Source organism: Nothobranchius furzeri, chromosome 15 (assembly GCF_043380555.1).
Source record: "Nothobranchius furzeri strain GRZ-AD chromosome 15, NfurGRZ-RIMD1, whole genome shotgun sequence".
In the NCBI taxonomy this organism is placed as follows: domain Eukaryota; kingdom Metazoa; phylum Chordata; class Actinopteri; order Cyprinodontiformes; family Nothobranchiidae; genus Nothobranchius; species Nothobranchius furzeri.
Window position 1 is genome coordinate 30,805,248 of NC_091755.1, and position 22,579 is coordinate 30,827,826.

At 43.0% G+C, this 22,579-nt stretch overlaps 2 protein-coding genes across 5 annotated transcripts; one reads left to right on the forward strand and one right to left on the reverse strand.

Annotated features, from left to right (window-relative positions):
- Positions 1 to 862: 862 nt before the first annotated feature.
- Positions 863 to 14,917, reverse strand: ccdc30 (coiled-coil domain containing 30). Of its 4 annotated transcripts, none has more exons than XM_015967582.3 (28): positions 14,848 to 14,917; positions 13,968 to 14,203; positions 11,257 to 11,439; positions 10,747 to 10,867; positions 10,442 to 10,632; positions 8,201 to 8,281; positions 8,025 to 8,099; positions 7,418 to 7,574; positions 7,259 to 7,330; positions 7,022 to 7,116; positions 6,836 to 6,942; positions 6,563 to 6,755; positions 6,373 to 6,471; positions 6,137 to 6,265; positions 5,872 to 6,009; positions 5,617 to 5,795; positions 5,204 to 5,459; positions 5,007 to 5,114; positions 4,764 to 4,934; positions 4,309 to 4,518; positions 3,834 to 3,991; positions 3,587 to 3,752; positions 3,309 to 3,430; positions 3,069 to 3,210; positions 2,827 to 2,963; positions 2,558 to 2,675; positions 2,395 to 2,465; positions 863 to 2,314 (listed from the first exon to the last, which is right to left on the reverse strand). In XM_015967582.3, the coding sequence occupies exons 2-28, from the start codon at positions 13,980 to 13,982 to the stop codon at positions 2,122 to 2,124; spliced, it is 3,687 nt and encodes a 1,228-aa protein (XP_015823068.3). In that variant the 5' UTR covers positions 13,983 to 14,203; positions 14,848 to 14,917; the 3' UTR covers positions 863 to 2,121. The 4 variants fall into 4 exon arrangements, with proteins under 4 accessions (XP_015823068.3, XP_015823069.3, XP_015823067.3 ...); XM_015967583.3 differs by having other exon boundaries at positions 5,007 to 5,111; positions 8,025 to 8,102; XM_015967581.3 differs by having other exon boundaries at positions 8,025 to 8,102.
- A 1,380-nt stretch (positions 14,918 to 16,297) lies between these two features.
- On the forward strand, positions 16,298 to 18,977 carry emp3b (epithelial membrane protein 3b (MAM blood group)). The gene is made up of 5 exons (XM_015967580.3): positions 16,298 to 16,427; positions 17,065 to 17,152; positions 17,223 to 17,325; positions 17,395 to 17,535; positions 18,602 to 18,977. The coding sequence occupies exons 2-5, from the start codon at positions 17,075 to 17,077 to the stop codon at positions 18,775 to 18,777; spliced, it is 498 nt and encodes a 165-aa protein (XP_015823066.1). The 5' UTR covers positions 16,298 to 16,427; positions 17,065 to 17,074; the 3' UTR covers positions 18,778 to 18,977.
- The last annotated feature ends 3,602 nt before the right edge of the window (positions 18,978 to 22,579 follow it).

Here is a 22,579-nt window from a genome sequence, read left to right on the forward strand (position 1 = left end):
CTCTGAGGGGAAAAAAATACAAAAATAATTTTTAAAATTACTTTTCATGTTTAAACAAGCTTTAGCTAATAAAACCATGCTAACCCTAAACGAGGAGCAAACCCTGTCATTTTGTCGTGAGCGCAAAAACAATAGCATTTATCTCCCAGAATGCATTGGGTCATCGTCTGTAATCCATACATTTGATATAGCACCTTCTAGAGTCCTGGAACCCCCCAAGGCACTTTACAGCACCATCATACCTTGGTGGTGATGAGCTACATTGTTGCCACAGCTGCCCTGGGGCACACAGAGGCGAGGCTGCCGTACTCAGGCGCCACCGGTCCCTCCGACCACCAGCAGCAGGCTGTGTCTTGCCCAAGGACACAATAACAGCGACAGACTGAGCGGGGCTCGAACCTGCAACCTTCCGATTATGGGGCGAGCACTTAACTCCTGTCCCACCGTCGCCCAAAGTTTGTATCTTTAAAAAAAAGTTACATTTAAGGTATAATTTCTAAAGTACGGAAGCATTGAGCTGTCGCCACACAAAATACAATGGGAGTTAAATCACGTTATAATAATATAACTGTATTGTTCAACAGAATAACTTTCACATTTGTACAATATAGTATCACGGTTGTACAAACTAAATACTGTACGAACGTTATAACGTGATGTCACTCGAGTTTTATTTTGTGTAAGTGGCAGCTCTATGCTTCCATACTAAACCCCACTTCAGACCCTCATCTCATATAAAACTAACGTGTTGTAATGAGTTGTATTCTGTAATCTGTGTTTTATTTGCAAAGCACCGCTGTCTCAGGAAATATCACAACTCACAAAAAAGCAGGAGAAATAAAAAACAGTGAGGGAAAATAAATGCACGAACATATTCAGTGTATTTAGTTCACGATACAAATACTCATGATCATAATAAAGATCGGTCACATTTCCTCCTTATGTGACATAAAATGGGTCCACAGAACTGATTTGGTTTTCTTTATATCAATATTTTTGTAAACTTATAAAAAAAATCAAATCTCAAAGTAAAACATGATTAAGAAAACAACACCACAAGTGGTATAAAGCATTCAAACACGGCGCAGAAAAGACAAGCGTACCTTTTGCATTCTGCTGAAGTTTCTCAAATGTAAACAACTTTAGTGTACAAAACATGTTATAAAGTGCTTAAACAACAACTGTTTAAAAGTGTCTCCTTGATATTTACAACACTTGTGCTTCGTCTCATTTTTACACAGTCCTCTGGGTCAGTCTCTAAAACAACAATCTCTTCAGATATTAGGTTAAAAATAAGTTTTATAAAAAATGTACTTCTGATTGACACTTGCATTGGCATTTTTAATCCCCTGGTTTTGTTTTAGTTTCTCAAACCAAAATACCACACTGGCAAGTCCAACGCACCCCTCAGCAGAACGTGCTGCCTAAAGCCTGATTCATGCTTCTCCGTCTGCGTCGGTGCGGAAACACACAACGTCCTTGCGGGCCTGCCGGAGAGCTCCGCAAGGACGGACGGAGTCGAACTCTCTTTTCTAAACATCCGTCAGTCGAGACGGACAACGCAAGCTCGTGATTGGTCAGGACGCCGCTGTTGTTTACACCGCCGCCATTGCGCTCTCAAAAACATAAAGAGAGCCGAGGATAACTAGCGGCAGACACGGAGCAGCTTGAAGAACACCTCGCGAAAAAAACTCTAAAAATATGAACGTTTAGTTCCCCCGTGACTGGAGGAGTGAAAAGATGCGCAGCAAGCGTTTTATTTGTGGACGGAAATGACAGGAAACGTGGGTTTAGAGATGGGGAGCGCATGAAGCGGTGGAGGAGAATGAGAGACAAAGTTGTCTGTGTTAAAAGTCTCTTATGTACAAAAAACCACAATATAAACACACTATCTTGGACCGATACATGACAGGGTACCACAGAACAGCTCTACGCCCTCTGTTTTCCTGGTGGGGAATTGCTTTGCAACGCTCTCCAGGAGACGGAGAAGGATGAGAGCAAAACGCTTCCGTCAATCCGTGCGTGTCTGTCCCTTACGGAGCTGACGGAGAAGCATGAATCAGGCTTAATACTGGCTACTGACACGTTTTCACGTAACGTAGCATGAGCTCTCAGGCCTGGTCACTCATTAGGGCTCTCCTCTGTACCTTTTGGGGAAGTTGGAGTAACCATTGGGGATACAAGATTCAGGTATCCCTGCTCAGACATCTGGTATGTTGAGACTGATGCCCTCGTGCCGTCCGTGTGCTTGCTCACCTTTGCACGACAGATTGCATCCAGGATGTCTACGTGGTCGCAGGAACTCGCGGTCACACTGAAAGTAGGACGAACCGCGAAGATCAGGCAAAAAAAAAAAAAACAAACACCAAAAACACCATCTCTGAGCTGTCTTACCTCAGAGTGGACGCCTGCAAGATTCCCTCCGAGAGTCCATCGGGTGGGAAAAACTGTTCTTTTGTTTTTTTCTGAACAAAGAAAAAAAAATCTTTAAGATGAAAATGAAACAATTTGTGCAAACATGAATGACCTTAAATCACAAAGATGAAGATGTTTCTACCTCCAGTGAGTAGAACGACTCCACGTTCCTCAGCGCTCGCTCTAAGGAACTGACTTGGTTGGAGAGCTTCATGGTTCTGTCCTGCAGTTGTCGGTTTTCCATTTCTAACCCATTAACCCTTAAAGAGAGCCAGATTTTACAGACAACGTGTAGCGTGAAGGCTGTCGACAATGATGATCTCAAACCGACGATGATGGCATTTCCATAGCGACACGCAAAGCCATGAAAGAGACACAAAGACTTGTGAATCTCACAGGCGATTCGGATACCTGTGTTGAAGCGTCGAGGCCGTCCTCATGCCATTGCTGCCCGTTTCCTCCGCCTCGCTCACCCTCCTCAGCAGCTCCCTTTTCTCCCCCAGAAGCTTCTCGTTCTCCATCATCACCGTGTTGACTCGCTCCTTCTCCTAGAAACCACCGGGGGAGGAGGAGAGATAAAGAGAAAGAAAGCATCACTTGAGAATCATTTGGAACTTGAAGGCCTCGGACGGACGACGGGTCGTGAGTGTGACCTTGAGTGAGAGACTGGACGCCAGTGCCAGGTCGTTCTCCAGTCTCTGGATGGTGGAGTCTCTCTGCGCCGTTGCTTTTAGGAACACCAGCTTGGCCTGATGGAGCTTGCTCTTGTGCTGGCTTTGCTTCTCATTGTACTTCCTAGTCAGCAGAGCAGAGGGCAGCGGGAAGTTTTCTGGTTATTCTGTGACAGTTCACCAATGAGGTGGTTAGTTACGTGTGCAGGACGTGTGTCCGACCTGAGCCGTGAATCTAGCTGGAGCAGAACCTGCTGCAGCTCCTCCTGCAGCCTTTCACACTCCTGCTGACTGGCCACCAGCTCCTCCTGCAGACGCTGGTTTGACTTCAGATTGTTTTTAGCCTTGAGGACAAATTTAAAATAAACTACATGAATTATTTGACTGGTGAGAGTCACACACAGCTCAAAAACGTCTCTGTCCTAGTAGTTGCATAATATTCTGGCTGCAGACCTCTCCGCATTGAAACCATCAGAGGAACCGTTGGGCACCAGCCTCACCTCCTCTCTCGTCTTGCTAAGCTCGGCCTCCAGGATGGACAGACGGGCGTCCAGCTGCTGGACGCGGTGGCTCAGCTCTGTGTTTGTCCGACTCAGCGAGGCCTCCTTCAGCCTCAGAGAGCCTACCTGCTGCTGTAGCTCCTCCTCCCGCTGCTCCAGCAGCTTCCTGACAGCAAAACGGAAGGACAGCATAAAAGGAAAGCACTTTGGAGCTTAGAGAGTCAGACCAACCAGGAACTGGCAGCACCTGGTGATGTGCTCCTCCTGCTGCTGGGCTCTCAGAGCTGATAAGGTGTCAGACAGATCCCTGCTGTCCCTCTCCAGGCGGCTGCTCTCACTGGTGCGAGCTTCCTCCACACGCAGCAGGTGCTGGGCGTTCTTCAGCTGCTGTTGCAGCTCCAACACCTTCACAACCACAGCTTTAACCTCTCAAACTCCCATTTACGTCAAACGTGCTCGCATTGTTAAACAAATGCTGAGAGGCAGTTTATCGTGATGAAAATACATGAAATGAGATGCAAAAACAGGACAAAATGCTGTTTCAGCAAGTTGATAATCAGGTAAGGATTAAGTTTATCAGGGGTCGAGGACAAATGAGGTCAGACAGAAGATCCCATTAGTAGCTCAGAATGAAGCAGAAGATGTGTGTGGTCTTTATCTCCGAGTTCATTTGCATCATGGTTTTTATATTCAGTGTTTGATTAACAGAGAACAGCTCTGACCTTCTTGTCAGCAGCGATGAGCCCAGCCCTCTCAGCCTGTAGCTCCTCCTGCAGGCTGCTGGTGGCGCTGTGGTTGGTGCTGCTACGCGCCAGCTCCAGCTCCAGCTCTCTGATTTTCTGCTGCTGCCGTTCGCCCTCTGCATCTTGGGTTTGGACTTTGTGCTCCGCCTGGACCAGCTTGGTCTGGACCTGCTTCATTTCTGCACAAAGCTGATGGAAAATACAAAAGTGGAAAGTGCATCACTACTTCGGTATGGCGTAGAAGCAGCATGATGCTAGTTGATCTCTTCAGCAGACTTTTGCACAGTCCTGCAGATATTTTACACTAAATCTTCCTCCTGAAAGTTTATGAAGGCTCATCTTGGTCAGTAGCAGGACAGCCACTAACAACGGTCAGGTGATAAATGTTAGATGCAGTCAGGAAAATCCCAAATATGTTTTAATTAAACACCAACTTTGAGCTTTTCCTGCTCCAGTAGAGTGTTGTGTCTCTTCAAATCCACGTTCTTCTCCTTCTCGTAGCGTAGCTCCCTCTCAGCTGAGGTGAACAGGCTCTGGGCCCTCTGCAGGTCCTGCTTCATCTGTTTGGCCTCCTCTGACTTCTGACTCAGGAATGACTCCTGGGACTGAACATGGAAACACAACTCAGTGTGGAGGTGATCAAAGAAGTGAATTAGGGCCATTGCGGTCATGTGTACCCTGATGTGCGCCTGGGCCTCGTGAACCTGAGCCTGAAGAGCCATTTGGTGATTAGAGGCTTTCTGCCGCTCCTCCTCCAGCTTCTTCTGAAGATGATTCAGCTCCTGCTTCAAAGACAAGAACAATGCATGAAACAACAGGAGAGGAAATCCTATTCCCCCCAGTTTCTAAACATTTGACAAGTATTTAAAGTCACCTGGTCCAAACCGTTTTCCTTGCTCTGCTCAGGACTAAACCTGGATCCTATATGAAGAGCTCCCTGCTTCTGGTGCTTCTGTGCTTCCTGTGCAAAGGACAGCTGCTCTTGATGCCATAAAAGCAGCTTATTGAGGCGCTGGATCTCCAGCTCCAGTCTCTCTCGTTCCCCTTTGGCCGCTAGCTTCTCCTGAACAGCAGAGCTCAGCTCGGCTTGAAGCTCAGCGCTCCTCAATCGCTCAGACGTCATCTCATCTCTGGAAAATATGCACGGATCTGCAAAGTAAGTAAACACCAGCACAACAGACACAAAGGTACAAGTACTTGCTACGTTGCCAGCACATCTGCCACCAAACCGCTTAATATCAATGCTAATGTTGCTAAAATGCAACCCGAGCATGAAGCAAAAACCACCTTAGAGAGTTGTGCGTCGTCTGGAGGCTGCTGAGCTCAACAGTCAGGCGGTCAGCCTGCAGCTGGAGCTGCTCAACCTGCAGCCTGTTGTCCCTAACGTCCCCCTGAGCCTGGCTGCTGTCCTTGTAGCGGTCCAGCTCACTCTGAAGCCTCTTGTTGGTGCGCTCCATCTGGGCCACCTACCGGGATGGACAGTTGGATTTTATTTTGAGTTCTACTTGTTTTAATGTGCGACATGTTATAACCAGATCAAACCTTTTCTTCCAGAACTGCCTTTTCCCCTTTTACTTGGGTGAGACTTTTGATGAGTGTTTTCCCCTGCTGGCACTCCGTCTGAAGCCCGTTGACCTCCAGTCTCAGCTTCTTCAGCTCCCGCTCGCCTATCTGCAAAGCCTTTGGTGTGGAAAAGTGTCAAAAAAGAGCTATTGTTGCATCAACATACTATAAACCATAGATTTGTAGACTTGTGCAGCACTTTTTGACCAATTTTTCTAGCAAAAATGTGCATTTTTTTTAAAACCTCTTTGTCTTTTTTTAGTGCAGTTTGGGCAGCGCTGAGATCCAGCTCCAGCTGTTTCCTCCAGTCCTTCTCCTCGGTCAGACGGGCCTCGAGCAGAGCCATCCTCTCCTGGGCGCAGTCCCTCAGGTGCTTCATGCATGGTCAGAGGAGAGTTTTATTGTCACGGGGTCAAGAGATCAACATCCTGACGACAGCGATGCAAATATTAGTGAGAATGTTAGTAAAACTGCAGAGACCGGCTGTAGGTAGGAGTCGGTGGGTTTGACCTCCTCTCCATTCTTCAGCTTGTTTTCTTGGCTGTCCTGCTTTTTTAGCTCCGCCTCCAGGCTTCTGATCTGCAGATTCAGCCATTAGAGAGGTTAGGGTTCATTTAGAACGTTTCGTTTTCCTAAAACTGATGAAGGAGAGCTTGTTTCAGCCTGTCACCCTTCTGTGCAGTCCCTCCACTTCTCCATCGTGACGATGCCTCTCTTCCTTGCTGGTGTTCTGAGCCTCGCCCAGAAGGGCCTCCAGCTCTTCGTTTCTCTCCTCCACCTCTTCCTGCTCCTTGCGTAGCCTCTGGAGTTGCCGCTGCAGCTCTCTCACCTGAACAAGTCCGTCCTCCAGCGCCTCGTGACACCTAACAGAGAATAATTGTGATTAAAGCCCAAACACATTTGATGAAGTCTTTGGGGACATCCGCGGCTCTGAAGGAAGCACCGTTTGTGACTCAGATCTTTTCCATGAACTGAAAAAGCAGGAGCTCCGTTTTGTGGTTCTCCGCTCTTGTCCTTTAAATCTTGATTGGCGGCGGCGTTCTTCAGCACCTGAACAAAGAAAACACCAAACCAGTGTTAAGCTGCAGCAGCAACTTTTTTTTAAATGTATGTTAGGAGAAAATAAAACCTGATCCAGGAGATTCTGCTTCTCCGACTCTAAGAGGCGCACCCTCTCCCCGAGAGTTTTGTTCTCAGCATCCAGCCTCTGCAGCCTCATCGTATCTGTGAAGAGACGTCTGACTTCTCAGATGAGCACCTGCACCACATTTAAGCTTAAAACAGCCATTTTAAAAAAAAAAGTGCAACTTTTCTTCCCACTGGAATTTAAATATTATGAAAAAAAACCTCAAACATTCCGTCTCACCGCCGATTTTCAGTTCATCCACTTCTTTCCTCGAGCTCTCTACTTCTTTGGCTGTTCCCTTAAGCTCCGATCCTACAGACACAACAAGCTGTGCTGTCACTGACCTCAGTTAGGTTCTTTAAAAAGCACCACAAATAAAGGCAAATCTTCTCAGCATACCGTTTGTGTCCTGATTGCCGTTTCTGGCCTCGTCCAGCTTGTCCGAGAGCCTGCGGATGTCCTGGTGAGCCATTGCCAGCCTCCCGGACGCCTCCTCCAGGTCTCGCTCCAGTCGCTGACGCTCACTCCGCTCCCTGGAAAGCTCCTCACTGTGGGCCTGATGTAAAAGCAACAAGACGTGAGACACAAGAGAGGCGACCGGCAGTTAGATCAGGGCTGAAAGCGAGCCGGCATGCAGGAGTTTGAGACGTGCAGACTGAGAACCATCAGCAGAGCAGGCCTGGAGAGGATCGTGGTGGCGTGACCTTTTTAAAATTTATGTAGTAGAAACAGAGAAATAAAAGCTGAGACATGCCCAAAAATCATCAAATCATGAGTTAGGATGTGAAAATAGCAGAAAACTGAACCCTGAGTTGCTAAGACACCTTCTAATGGGTGATGTGAAACAATGCATCATAGTGGTCATGCAGAAACGAGGCGCTTTTGTCATTTTCTTTGTGCAAACGACTTACAACATGTGAATTTCCTTTGAAACAAGTCATTTTCTGTTCCCTATCACACCAGTTGTTAGTCACTAGTTACTATTGACCGTAAAGTAGAAACCTACAGGAGTCTCATTGTGTTTGCTCTGACCAGACCTGCGCAGGCCAAACAGCTTCTTCCACGGACTCTGGGACGAACACTGCTGGGAGGAAAAACCAGTGTGTGTGCATCGCTGACTGAAGGGGGGGGGCTGGGTGGTTTCGTGTTTCCAGAAATGACAGGAGACGGCAGATCACTGACCTTTGCCACGGCGTCTACGGTTCGACGCACATCCTCACTCCGCTGCCGTAGATCCTCTCCCATCATGTGGCGAATGTGCTCCTGTTCGAGAAAACCTTTATTATGGTGTCCTCCCGTGCTGCAGCTAGTTAAATATTACACTTTATTACAACGATAAAGCCTGATTTAAATATCTGACTCTACAGTCTGTTTAGGAAATACACACGTGTCACGTTTAAAACGCTAAACTCCACTAATGTTTAAAGGCCCAGTGTGTGAAATTCACAGAAATCATAGTAAAAAGATCCGACTCTTTAGCACCACGCAGTTTAGAGTCGGTATTGCAGCTATTGGAGCCCCCGGGGATCAAAAAGGTTTTTTTTTTATCATTATTTAAAACTTTATTAACAAATATAACAAATACAATACAAAATCGTGTTGCTGTAAACGGCAGCATGTCATCATCTAATTCCAGCTTTCAAGTCAGCGAACAGGTTAGTTGTTTTCATCTAACTTATTTTATTAATTTAATCTAAATAGGTTTTGAATAAGAAAAACTTTTTTATGTCAGTTATGTTTGCTAATAGCAAACGGCAGCTAGTTAGTGATGACTTCTGACTACAAAAAATGACAATATTTTGTTCATTTTATTTGAGAAATGTTATATTTCTATTTGCCATTTTGGAAATATACAAGGTAGTGTAGTCTGTAATTGTTTTCTCTCCGTAAACAGAGTCAGATATCATCCGATGGTTCATCAGTGGAGACAGACAGAGGACGAGGGAGAGGAAGAGGGCGAGGAAGAGGGAGAGGAAGAGGGAGAGGACAGACGTGTGCCAGCGCACAGAGAGGCAGAGGTGTTAGACATGCGACAGAAGCAGGGCAAGCATCCCAAGATGAAGGAGCCGAATTTGCTCAAACCAGCCGCAACGTAAAATATGTGTGATCCTCCATCGCTAGAAGTACGGTGTGGCTAGTTTCTTCTTCTTCTTAGTTAAGCCGGGCGTACACTGTGCGACTTTTTCATTTTTTTGAGCCGATTTTCCAGTCGTGCGAGAAGCCACGACATCGGGGCGAGTTTTGCGCCGAGCGGTCGTGTAGTGTACAGGGGGTTACGAGAGGTGATCAACACCACGTGACCAGCCGCCGATCAGCAGTCGTGAGGTCGCAGGGACTTCTGGTGTGTTTAATATTTCGCTCGTCCCTCGTGAGGGTATCGCACTGTTGAAGCGGCGCTGCGAGCAGCTACGATCCAAAAAGTATCAGAACCGCTCACGGCGCATGCGCGCGCAATCCTGCATCAACGCCGGCCGGTCGCTCGCTATTTCCCTAATAACACACGCTGTTCGTTTTTGTTTCTACACGTTTTTTTTTTTTACTCACAAAGATTGTCAAGAAAGCGTGTTTGTCGTGTTCGTGTCAAATTAAACCGATCACAAAACACAGATTTACTTTATTTCGTTTTCCTCATCCAACCCCCATAAATCCCCGTGTGTCCTCCTGCAGCACTCCCGAAGGACAACAGGCAAGACAAAAAAAGTCTGACGTGTTGAGTAAAAATTGCTATTTTTAGCACATTTATAGGGCCGACGTGTTGCTACCAGACGTACAGTGTGAGCAGTCAGGTCGCATGCGAGAAATGGGTCGTGCAGTGTGAGCACACGACTCGTAAGATCTGCTCTGCGAGGAAGTCGTACAGTTTGAGCTGAAGCTGAACGCCGCGAGTGAAAAAGTCGCACAGTGTACGCCCGGCTTTACTTTGTCAGACTGCATGCTTACAAGGCGCACTTCTGCCCCCTGCTGATTCTTTGAGGTTACATCATTTAAAAACGCAAACATCAAATGCGAAGCTTAATATGTTGTATGTCCCTAAAAGGTCACTGTATTTTAAGATGGCGCATGCCATATGGAGCACCGGTCTGCTTCTTTTGTCTAAAATATTAAAATATAAAGCTAATAATAATGCTTAGAATAAATGCTTGTTTGAATTATCATTAAAAAAAACAAATTTGAGAATGTGATACAAGAAATTTGATAACTTATAAGATGAAATATCACACATTGGGCCTTTAAAAATAAATACGTGGCAAAAGTTAATAAGTATTTTATATAAAATATCCACCTTAAAAATCCCGCCTTCACGACAAAACCAACAAAAATGTTTTTGTTGGTGATTAAAAAAAAAAGAGTCGATCCAACTAAGTAACAGAAAACGTAGAGAAATGAGAGCAAACAACAAAGAAGCTGCTGTGAATCTTTTACCTGGTGGTCAAAGTCGTTGGGGTTTCCAGACAGACTCTGGCTCTCCAGGCTCCTCTCAGCAGCCTCCAGCCTCTCCAGCAGCGTGGCTCTCTCCACCAGCAGGTAGGCCACCTGCTCGCTGGGGCTGCTCAGACCGATCTCCCCCAGGTCCTCCTGAGACAACAGCTCAGCCAGCTCCTTGCTCTGAGCCTCTGAAAGGAAAGAAAGGAGCTTCCTGGTTACTGGGTCGTGAAAAACAACACTTTGAATTTACAATTTTTAGGAGGAGGCAAATTAGACTCGGATGTGAACACGACCGTTTCCACCTTGTTGGTGTTTGACCTGGTGAAGTTCATGTCGCAGCTCCTCGTTGTCCCTCTCATACTCTGCCGTCAGACACTCGCGCTCTTCCAACAGCGCTCGGATGTGAGCTACATAGCTCTCCAGCTAATGATGACAAAACAGAAAACACTAATTCAGCTGTTTCTTTATATAAACCATCATTTTGCGACAAATCAGCCGGTATAAAAGGATCGGCTACACGTAAAAAAAACAGCCAAGTACATGGACATAATTTTCACTTTAGAAGTGGGGGGGACACGGGGGTGGGAGGGTGTATCTTTACAGTATGTTCTAATGGGAAACAGGCTTCAACACAAACAGTTGTTTTCTGCTTGGTCCTAGAGCTCAACCAGTGTCAATTTAATATAGCATAATATTGTTTTTGGATGGTGAAAAATGCAGGGGTCAACGCTTGACTTTGGAAAAAGTGGGGGGGGACATGTCCCCCCTGTCCCCCCCCAAAATTACGTCCATGGCCAAGTAAAATATCTCACCTCCTTCATTTCGTTGGCCTGCTGGGTGCGTAGGGTCAGCAGCTCCTCGGTGGCTGACTGAAGCTTCGCCTCACTGTTGAGCAGCTGCTGCCAAAGGTGTCGCTGCCGCTCCTCCGTGCTGGCCTCCAGAGGTAAGCCGTCCTCCTGACAGCGCTTAGAAATCTGATCCAGCTCCATCCAAACCTGCGAAACCACATATCACATGTATCAACCAGCGGTGAAGTTTTCGCTGGAGTTTGCATGATTTTATACTCATTTCGGGCGTCATGCTCCCTGCTATGCAGATGCTACCCATGTATACATCCCTAATGGATGTTTTCTAACTTCCTTCTTTTTATCGATGAGAAGATGGAGGTGGTGGTTTTGGTCCCAGTGTTTCGTATGGGAACTGTGCGATTGGCCTTGGTCCGCTTGCCCCTTATTTGAAACCTAATGGGACATCCCTGAGTGTCGTACTGGACATGGACCTTGGACAGGCAAATCAGAGCGGTGACCAAATCAGGGTTTTATCAACTGGGAAGGATCACCAAGAAACTTGCTATCAAATCAAGAATTTCATTCACACTTTTGCTACACGGGGACTTGATGATTGTGAGTATTTGTACTTTGGTGTTTCCCCGTCTTTCCTCTCTTGTCTCCAGTTGCTGCAAAATACGGTCGCACGTCTGCTCACTGGGACATGAAAGATGGAGCTCATTACCCCAACTTTAAATCAAATCAAATCAAACTTTATTTATATAGCACCATTCATACAATAAATGCAACTCAAAATGACCCAACATACCCACATTCCCTCCCCCTCCCCATAAATATAAAGGCAATATAACGATTATATCCCCCATTACACTTATTGTCTGATGCACACACACAAACACACGCTCAAAGACTTAAGATAAAAAATCGAACACACTGGGCTGAGCTCAGATGAGCCAGACAAGCTAAGTTAAGGAAACGCCATCAGGGGAGCCATCTGCCTGGACAGCAGCAGCCGAGGCTCCGACACAGGGCGCCCAGGAAAGGGAGGGAGGAGACACCCCCCCTCCCACCTCCACCCAGGCACACCCGGAAAGCACCCAGGCTGCCACAGCTGACCGCCGCCCCGGGGCAGAGGGCTCCCATAGGAAACCCTGGAAAAGGATGAAATAAGGTTAAAATATAAGATGGTAAAATAATGATGGAATAGAACGTAAAAAGATAAAATAAATAAATCTGTAATAAAAAAGAATCAGTTAAGAGCTAAAAGGTGAATCTTTATGAGATATTAAAACTCTGATTAAATAAAAACATTTAAGATGAAATAAATAAAAATTAAATAAATGAATAATGGATAATAAAAGTAATCAGTTAAAAGCTAAGCTAAAAAGGCGAGTCTTGAGCCCGTTCTTAAAAACATGAACGTTCTATGCGGGCCTCCGGTAGCCCGTTCCAGAGGCGAGGGCCATAATAATGAAAAGACACCTCGCCGTGGGTGTATGTCCTGACTTTAGGGATAACAAGGAGACGGCTGCCAGAGGAGCGCAGAGACCACGAGGGTTCGTGCGGTAAAAGCAGTTCTGAGAGATAAGGAGCCCCAAGACCGTTAAGGCACTTAAAAACCATTAAAGGTATTTTAAAATCGATCCTGAAACACACGGGGAGCCAGTGCAGTGGTTCTAAAAACGGGAGTGATATGCTCCCGCTTCCTGGTTTTCATCAGGACACGTGCTGCTGAGTTTTGTTAAAGTTGTAGACTTGAAACCCTCTTTTTCGGGAAGAGCAGAAAGCAGGGCGTTACAGTAGTCTTGCTCGGCTGCACTCCAGTATAAGGTCATTTAAGGGCTTTAAAATCTCTGCTCTGAGTTACCTGTCCGAGTTTTGGGTTTCTCACTCCCCTTCACGGTCCCTGAGGTCAGCTAGGAACAAGACGTAAACTCAGGGGACGGGTTTTGTTGGTATTGGCCCCTATTGGAATGAGCTGCCACTGCAGATTAGGTTAGCATCTTCTCTGTCCTGTTTTTAATCTCTTTTGAAAATCTCATTTTTACACTTTGGCTTTAACACGTCAGAGTCTATGTCTACGTTAGTTTTATGGATTATGTAGCTCTATTTTAATGCTGTGCATTGATTGTAGAGTGTTTTGTTTTAATTTTTAATCACTTTGGTCAGTTTTGTACAAATAAAGTTTGTACTCAGTTTTTCATACCTAGTCTGGGCCTCTCGACTTAAGCTACTCCCCCCGCGACCCGACTCCGGATAAGCAGATGAAAATGGATGGATGGATGGATGGTTTCATACCTATTATTACATGTGTTATTGAGCTAAAATCTGATAAGCCGACATTTTTAAATATTAAAAATAGCCTTATATTAATGGGCTACAGATTATACACATAAAAGTTTACTTATAGCTTGCAAATTGTACAAATAGGCATTTAAACTGATATTTCTATGAAATTTTAACACCATCAGTCTCACTTTGCGTGCTCACAACATGCACTAACCACCAGTTCTTGTACTTTGTAAAGCTTGTAACACGAGCTGACCCCATGCAGCCATCAGTCTGTTAGAAAAGCTGCCAATGAAGCATTTTGTCTCAGTGTATCTCGATTGAGTTCAATCTTCTTTTAATTACTGGTAAACGTCAAATATGAGGGTAATATTAGCCAAAGGAGCGTTTTAAAGATGTAAAAAGGGGGACGAGGTTCCCCCAAACATAGTGACTTGTTATGCTACCTTTTCATGATCCATCGTTACACCTTAGTCCTCCAGAGACAATTCTGGTCCCAAACGGCAGCTTTTACATGATCTCCCACACAGAACCCAGCTCCTTTTGCAAGATTGCACCAAAGATCATCAGATCTTCAAACGTCATCACCCATCCATTCGTGCAGGACAAATGTCTCCTGTCCACCAGATCCTCCGTGGAAGATAGAATTCCTTAGAGCAGTTCAGTCAAGTCGGGACAAGACCTGCAGAGGTGGAACACAGACAGGAACAGTCACCGCTGACTACAGAGGATCGCCTCGAGCCATGCAAAACACCAAACAGATAAACTGTCTGCTGTTTTCTTATCACTGGGATATCAAATACAAGCACTTAAACTTGCGTTCTCTGGCTTTATCTCTTGCACCAAGAGATTTGCTGCTTTCTTGTGAGTTTGTCGTGTATTAAATTCTCTTTCGGTCTGAATTGAACATCTTGGGTTAGGCTAAACTTTTCGTTTCAAGATGTCTGACGAGCAGAGCAAGATGCTGCTCTTCTGCCTTCTGCTAGAGGCGCAGCGTTTTTTCTATAATTTACTGCCTTTTCTTTGAGCAGAAAGCTGAATTAACAACAGCTTGCCCGCAAAAATCCCCTGCGGTCACATCGTATCTGCAGTACAATAAAGGAAAATAGCCCCAAACGCAGCACGCGCTAGTTAGCAAAGTTAGTCCCAAAGTTATCACACTGCGAAGCTAACGCTAGCTGGCTAACGCGAGCTTTTGCCATCGGCTTTTGCCTGTGGTTACTGGTCAGTAGTAGTAGTTGTGGTGGTTTCTGGACGTTTCTGCAAAACTCAGACTTATCTTGATCTGTGGGTCTAACAATAATGACTAGTGTTTGTTTAACTCACCTTCCAGAACGAGCAGAATAAGCAGGGATGAGGGCAGGCGTGGCGGAGGGAATTGGCTTCTACGATCACCTTGGCAACGGGTCGTACCAAAAGGCGGGGGTCCATGTGCCCCCAAAATTAAATAAACAAGCAAAGGTATTCAAATTAGATTAATAAAATATTTGAAAAACACATAATCATCATTTATTGTTTTAGAAAAAAATAATAGATTCTGCTCTGATATAATGAGATGAAATTTCTAGAATGAACCACGTTCCATTAAAGAAAATCCTTATTTTTAGCTGAAGAAATTGTTTCTTCATACCGAGGTGAGTTTAATTCAGATTCATGTAAATTATTTTCAGATTTATTTTGAAATAACTGTTCTCAGCAGTAATAAATGTGATGTAAGCAGTTCATTTTCGCGCATATATACACACGATCGCTAGAGGACGACAAAATAAAACCTGCAAACTTGTCTCAGTGCAAAATAAATGTGTATTTTAGTCATAAAACACAAAAGAAAATAAATATAAATCTAGGTACTATTTATGTGAAGGCCTAATTAAATTTTAAATATTATTAAATATAAAAATGTATCGAAATAATTATGGAAATTATCCATTGTTTTGTGTTCTTAATAGTACACAGAATAGCAAAGTTTAACTATGGAGAAATTATGCAAACTAGCCCTGTTTGTATGGGTGGATGTGTAAGTGTGTGTGTGTGTGTGTGTGTGTGTGTGTGTGTGTGTGTGTGTGTGTGTGTGTGTGTGTGTGTGTGTGTGTGTGTGTTTCAAATTAGCAATTTGTGAGGCTAATTTTTGGTTAATCGTCAACTGTTGATTAATAAGTAATGATTTTTTTCATAGTCAATAATTAGGTAATGGTTATTTAAAATTAGGGGGAAATCCCCTGAGGGGATTAGTGAGCTGTATATCCATACCAGGAGACCTTTGTTTACAATAAGTGTTTATTTTACAATTAAAAAGTAAATAACGGTATTTCAAAAGGTACAGTAGTCCTAAAAAGAGACCAAAAAGATGTGCAAAATGAACAAATAGTTGGTATTTAACAAATCTATGCAAGAACAACATTTTGTAAGATAATCTGCATCTAATAATACTTTTCTAAAGTGTATACTGCTCTAGTTCTCAAAGTTTGTCCATCAGACTCTTAATATTCATTTTATTCTGGTGCAAAAATGTGAGCTATGTTGCAGCTGTGTGTTTATTTTCCCTGCCATGAATGAAAGATGTGCGCAGTGGCACGCTCACCACTCTAGTTGAGTGTTTACAGAGAAAAACTTTTCATGCGGTTTCATGTGCCTCCACTGCCTATGGGTGGGTCTGATTTGAGACTCTTTTGGATGATCATGCACTGACCGACGAAGAGGCAGAGAAAAAGGGAGCACTGTTCTCCTCAGAGGAAATGGGCGTTCTCCTTGGAAACTTTGCAGTGACAGGGCCTGACAAAAATAAAAAAATAAAAGAGGTGTGGCAAAGCTGGAAAAAGAGTGTGGACCACTAAAACGGACACGATGCTGTAGAGTAAAGGAGCTGCTCCCAAGCTGTAGAGATCTTACTGAGGCGGGAAATCCTGGTAAGTGAGTTTTATCACAATTTCTCCAAAAATATCAGTAAATAAAAATGCTGGTTTAGTTACTTTAAGAAGAAAAATGTTTATTTTCACCTTTTAAAAACTAGAAGGTGTAAAATTCTGCCCTCTGTGTGTGTATGTGTCATCAATTCCACAGAATAAAGGTGTCACATCTGGTCTATATTGTTGTGTTTCTGATGTGGGCATTGTGTAAGATTCAGATTTTTGTAAAAATCATTTGTAGCAGTCTATTTTCCTGTCACACGTATCATGACTGATGAGATCCAACATAATGACATAATTTGATGGTAATTGCGACTTCCACTACCCACCCAAATGGGCCGCTCCTACAGATAAAGATCTTTACAAACACTTTCATCCTGTTCTGACTGCTGTTTGGTTTCTTTCATGCTTCTTGTTGTTGCAAATCAAAAAAATCTATCACTAAAGTTTTTTTAAATGACACTGAAAGACTTTTGTCTCTTTACTTAAATAGAGTTTCTTTTATTATTTTTTTCTACTGGACGTTCATTGTGGCTCTGTTTTAATAGTTCCACCCACATTTCTTGGCTGCCTTGCTGACTTTTTAAAAGCAACATTCATGAGAAAAAGAGAATTTTTATTTACTTTCCTCTTGCAGGAAGTTGAAAATGGCTCTCCTTCTCATGTTCGTCACTTTGCTGCATCTCATCACCCTGGCGATGCTGTTCATTGCAACCATGGAAAAGGTAAAAAATAAAATCATTTTTACAAGATACATTGTCATAAAAATAAACAATGTCCCTTCTCTTTTTAAAGACCTGGTGGGTTTGGGATGACATGAAGATTTCAGACCTTTGGTACAACTGCAGGTTGGACAACTCGACAGAAAGCTGGCTTTGCTCGTCCACCGATGAAACACGTGAGTCCTTTTGAAACTAGACTGGGTCAGGCTTGGATATAAAGTCTTTGAATTGCTGTCTTTTCTTAGAATGGCTTCAGGCCGTACAGGTTCTCATGGTCCTGTCAGTGGTCTTCTCCTCTGTCTCCTTCCTGGTGTTCCTGGGTCAGCTCTTCACCATGTCCAAGGGTGGACTCTTCTACTTCACTGGACTGTGTCAAGTCTTTGCAGGTAACATCAAACCACCTTGTATTGTTAGATTTGAGGAAGACACTAAAAGGGAAACAAAAGAAATATCTTGAGAATTAATAAAATTAAATAAAATGCAAGTATGGCTCAAAATGTAAACAAATAACTAGGGGACTTGATTAAAATTAATCTAATTAATTAGAGGCTTTGTAATTAATTAATCTTGATTAATCACATTTTAATCATTCAAGACCATTTGCGCACAAGTAAATCAAAAATAATGTTAGTGAGGCACAGATGACATCCCAAAGCTAAAATGAATATGTTTCTATAACAACAAAGTCTATTTGATTACTTTGTTCTCAATATAAAGGTAACCGTTGTGGGATTTGTTGTGATGTGCAAATATTAGTATGTGTGTTATTAATGACTTGTAAATGGACATGGAACATTGTAAATTTAGAGTACTGAACTAAACACTAGGTGGCAGCAGAGCTATTATACACACATATATATATATATACACCGGTATATATATAGAGAGAGAGGTGTAGAGTTCAGGGATAGTTCTGCTGAGGGTTACAAGGTGAACGCTGCATACATGCTTGTCCTTCCTGCTATAATAAAGTTCATATGGCATGATACTGCCAGCCTGCTTTCTACCAGCTAGAAAATATTTTTTAAGAGTAGATTTTTTTCTTCCTTTCTTTGCAGAGTGGTTTGTCATGATTCATTTAAATATAGTTTTAGTTGTGTTTGGAGCACGTAAAAAAAGGTTAATGTGGTCTTGTAGCCCAGGCTGTTAGTGGGGCAGCTTGATGATACTTATTGACATAAATTTTTATGCTAAAAATTTCCAGCCCCCATTTTGGGGGACACTCGGGGTCAAAGAGTTATCATTTACAACATTATTTTTTATTTCTAATTTATTGTAATTATTGTAATGCAAATTCCCACCCCTACAAATAAAAACGCAAAAAATGGCACAATGTTCCATAATATCCATCAACTTTCAGTTAAAATGTATTTTAGACTTCTAAATGCATTCATAGTGTTTTTGCAAGCTCATAAATAAGCTGTTCTTCTGTGTGTCTTTGTTTATTTTAAGGTCTAACAGACGCTTCCGCAGCACTCATCTACACGCTCCACAACGAGGAAATCCTGCAGGGATCACACGATCTGAGGACAGGACACTTTGGCTACTGCTTCATCCTGGCCTGGGTGTGTGTCCCTTTGTTGTTGTGTAGCGGGATCGTTTACATCCACTTACGTAAGAAAGAGTGACCAGACAGAGGATGGACGTCAACAGCTGGACTGGATGCTGATGTTTCAGGGATGCATGTTGTGAAGGAGGACCAAAGCTTACAGTTGATAAAACACACCGGCTTCTGATGATGTATTTGTTTTTGTATAAAATATATATAACCGTAACATCTATGGTATTATGGATTACTGTGACATAATCTCACCAGGTTCTGTAGTTGTTTGCTGTTGTCACATGTAATCAGATGAAGACTTTGAATTCTTTACTACCTGGCCAGCATGCATAGGTGGGCCTCTGTGGGGCCACCATGGAAACCGCAAACAAACCCCATTGGCACCCATACAGTTTGCCAATACAGATCCATATGGGGCCCATCTATGCATGCTGGCTGGATATTCGGCCCTTGAGCTGTTTAGAAATATGTATTTTTGTACTTTAATTTGATGTGTAGAATATAATAAGCAACTGCTTCTAATAAAAGTTATAAAAGCTAAATGTTTTACACCTTGAACGTGGTCGTATTTCCTGGGTTTGTTGGTATTAATTAAAATATTGTTATATTTAATGACCCAGCATCAGAATGTATGACATTGTTTGGTTTTGTTCTGCTTTTCCCAGCCAGCATGCATAGGTGGGCCCCATATGGATACATATGGGCAAGCTGTGTGGGTGCCAACAGGGTTTGCCCATGGTTTCCATGACGGCCCCACAGGGGTTTTCCCACACCGATTTTTGCCTGCATAAATTTAACAGGCTCTACGTGTGTTATTCAGAGGGACCCAGGTTAAAGAGCAAGTCACCCCCAAATAAACTTTTTTTTGCTGATAAACTAAATAAATGAGTGTCTAATCGTGCTGCAGACACGTGTCGTCAATAATTTGGCACTTCAGTGCATCTTAGATCAAATTTAAATATTCTGCCTAAAACTGGCAGTGTTGTGCCGTTGTCAGGTAAAAACTCTGCACTGTATTTTAATTTAAATCTGCCACCGCTATTGGCTAAGAAGTATGCTATGATGTAAACTGGTACATTATGATGTCATAATGCTGTTGTGAGCCTGAGTGTCTGTGTATTTGTTAGCGGCTCCGCCCTCTCAGTCTGCCAGGCAACAGCATTTGTTGCATTTTTCAAACACGAAGCGGGAGTGGGGTTAGACTCTGGTAGGGGTTGACTTGCTCTTTAAAGTCTATCTGGGCAAATCCTTGTGGGGCCACTTGGGAAACCCTGAACAAGCCCTGCTGGCACCCATATGGTTTGCCCATTTATATCATCCATGCAGGCTGGGTGTTGATTTTTTGGCAGTTTTTTTTTTTTTGCCGAATTTTGACACAATTGTTTTGAATTAAAACAAAATCACACATTTTGTCAGACTACCTGTGCTTTGAGTTTCTGAGTAGCTAAAACATTTACCAAGGTGTTAATGGAGGTCTAGCTTCCAGTTTTCATAAACATCTGCAAAAACTTTTTACTGTAGGAGTTCAATTCTTAACTTCTTAAATTTTCTAAGCACATAAAGAACAGAAAAATACAATTTTATTATAAAAACAACCGCAGAGCCGACCAAAGCACCAAGCACAAGGACACTGGAACAATATAAGATATACACCTTGCATCTAAAGATGCACGAATGAGTTAAAAACCTGCAGGAGCATTCAGACTTGGAGCACCGCTCACCTCTGGCTTTACAGAAAACCTCGGGGATGTTTAAACGCATCCAATCTGCAAGAGTGTGATGGTGTGTATGTTTGATAAAAAATAAAAGATAAAACAAATAAAAGAAGTCTTGATTGAATCCTAAACACGCAGGCAGAGATGTGTTCTCTCTAAAACACACCTACTGTGTATTCTAGAATTAAACATCAAATCTGTACAAAATACGGACAAGTTATTAAAGAGTTAGCATGCTTTAGCTGTACATGTCAGGGGTTTCACCATATGCATTAATGGATAATAGGGAGGGACTCTAAACTGATTATATTTGTGAGCGATGAACACCAGGTGGCAGCGCAGGCTGTATTTTAGTCTCCTCCTCTAGTTGAGGATGCTCATGTGACTGTACAGCATGACGTGGAGTAACAGCTGGGAAATACATCACCATATGGTTGCTTTTGTTCCTGTTGCTTGTATTTTGGTTTATGATGCAACATCCACAAGACTGTTTTCATAGTAACACTTTTGGCTCTTGTGCCACTCACAAAGCACAAAGGTGAAGTAACCCTTCCTGCGGGGTTTTATGAAAAGAGATGAACCACTAGAGCCATTCTCGAGCTTAAACTCCCTTCTAATGAAGAAAACGCAACAGATGCTGTGAATTAAATGTTAAATTTGCAGCCAGCACGTCCAAAATGCTCCCATTGGGAAGTGAAATGATTAAACGGGCTACAAAATCTTACTTTACTCCCATCTGAGTTTTCAGACTCCTGCTTGGTGATGTGGCACGGTCACATTCCTGCCTGCTCACTGCTTATTTCTGCAGTCCAAAAAGACAAATGCGAGGGAATGAACATCCTCCAAAATAAAAAAAGAAAGGAAAAATGCATGGTAAGCCAAGACGGTCTCCACACGGGAACCAGATGAGCAAAATTACAGGCCACTTATGCAGCAGTGTACAGTTTCATACGTCCTGCATGAACTCGGTTCATTTGACTTTGCATTTGAAATATTGGTCAGTTTCAAAGTTTATTGAAGTTTGTTTTGTTTTTGTCAGAAAAATAAAACTCTTGTTTTTTTTACTGCCATTCGGCAAATCAGAAATGACGTTGGAGGTAAACCAGGATGTGCTGACTGAGATTTGTAGCCTGGTGAATCAAAAATGTTCTTAGGGTCAGGGTCAAGGGTCAGGGTCAGGGTCAGGGTTAGAAAGGTCCCTTTCTCCCAGTTCCATCCCTGGTTCATCTTTGCTAACTTACTCTGATCCGAGGTCAACACACGTGAGAGATTAGTGCAACAAACTGTTTCTCTGCATAATTTGCACCCCACTTTCTCCTACTGACCCTTGAAGACCCGTGGTGATGCTGATGTTACAACCGATTTCAAACACCCGCAAAATTACGTCTTGAGTCAAATATTCAAGTTTGAAAACCCCAAGTGACATTCTGTCCACACATATATTAAAACTTATTCTACTTCTTTATTTCATTTAATTTAGTTCTGCATTTTGATGTATTTATTTCACTCTGTTCTCTAATTCAAAAGGGGTTGGGTTCTTAAGGGTTAAATCGTGTTTTATGTGTGAATTAGTGTGTTCTTGTCCTGGCTCATGCCATTTCTGGCTTGGATAATGTAACCGGTGTAGCCCAGCTCCCGTCCTTCTCTAAGTGGGAGGTGTTGAGCGCATTCCTCCAGCCGTACGGGAGTCCAGGAACCAAAACAAAACCTGGAAGATATTTGGCTTTACCTTGAAAATGATGATTGTGTTAAATTTCACTTCAGTGTAGAATTTTTTTTACAGTAGTTTCATGATTTAATTTGTTAAATTGGGAGATTTTAGCATTCTCACAGATTCATATTTTTAATTTTTAATTTTTTTTATTCGTTGGAAGAATTTGTTGAGTTGGACAAACACTTAAAAGGGAACACGAGTAATGTAAAAATAAAAATAATGTTTTTAATTAACAAAAAGCAAACAGTATTAAATGTTGTTTTAAAAAAATTTTTACTCCTTAAATCAGAGCCTAAAATAGTTTAAATTGTAAAAATCTCAACATTAAAATTTTAGAAATGTGTACAAAATCCACGTGAAGGACGTACAAATTTGCTCGGGCTACACTTTGGACATGTCTGCTGTAATCCATGTTTGTTATCAAGAGATCAAATAGTTTA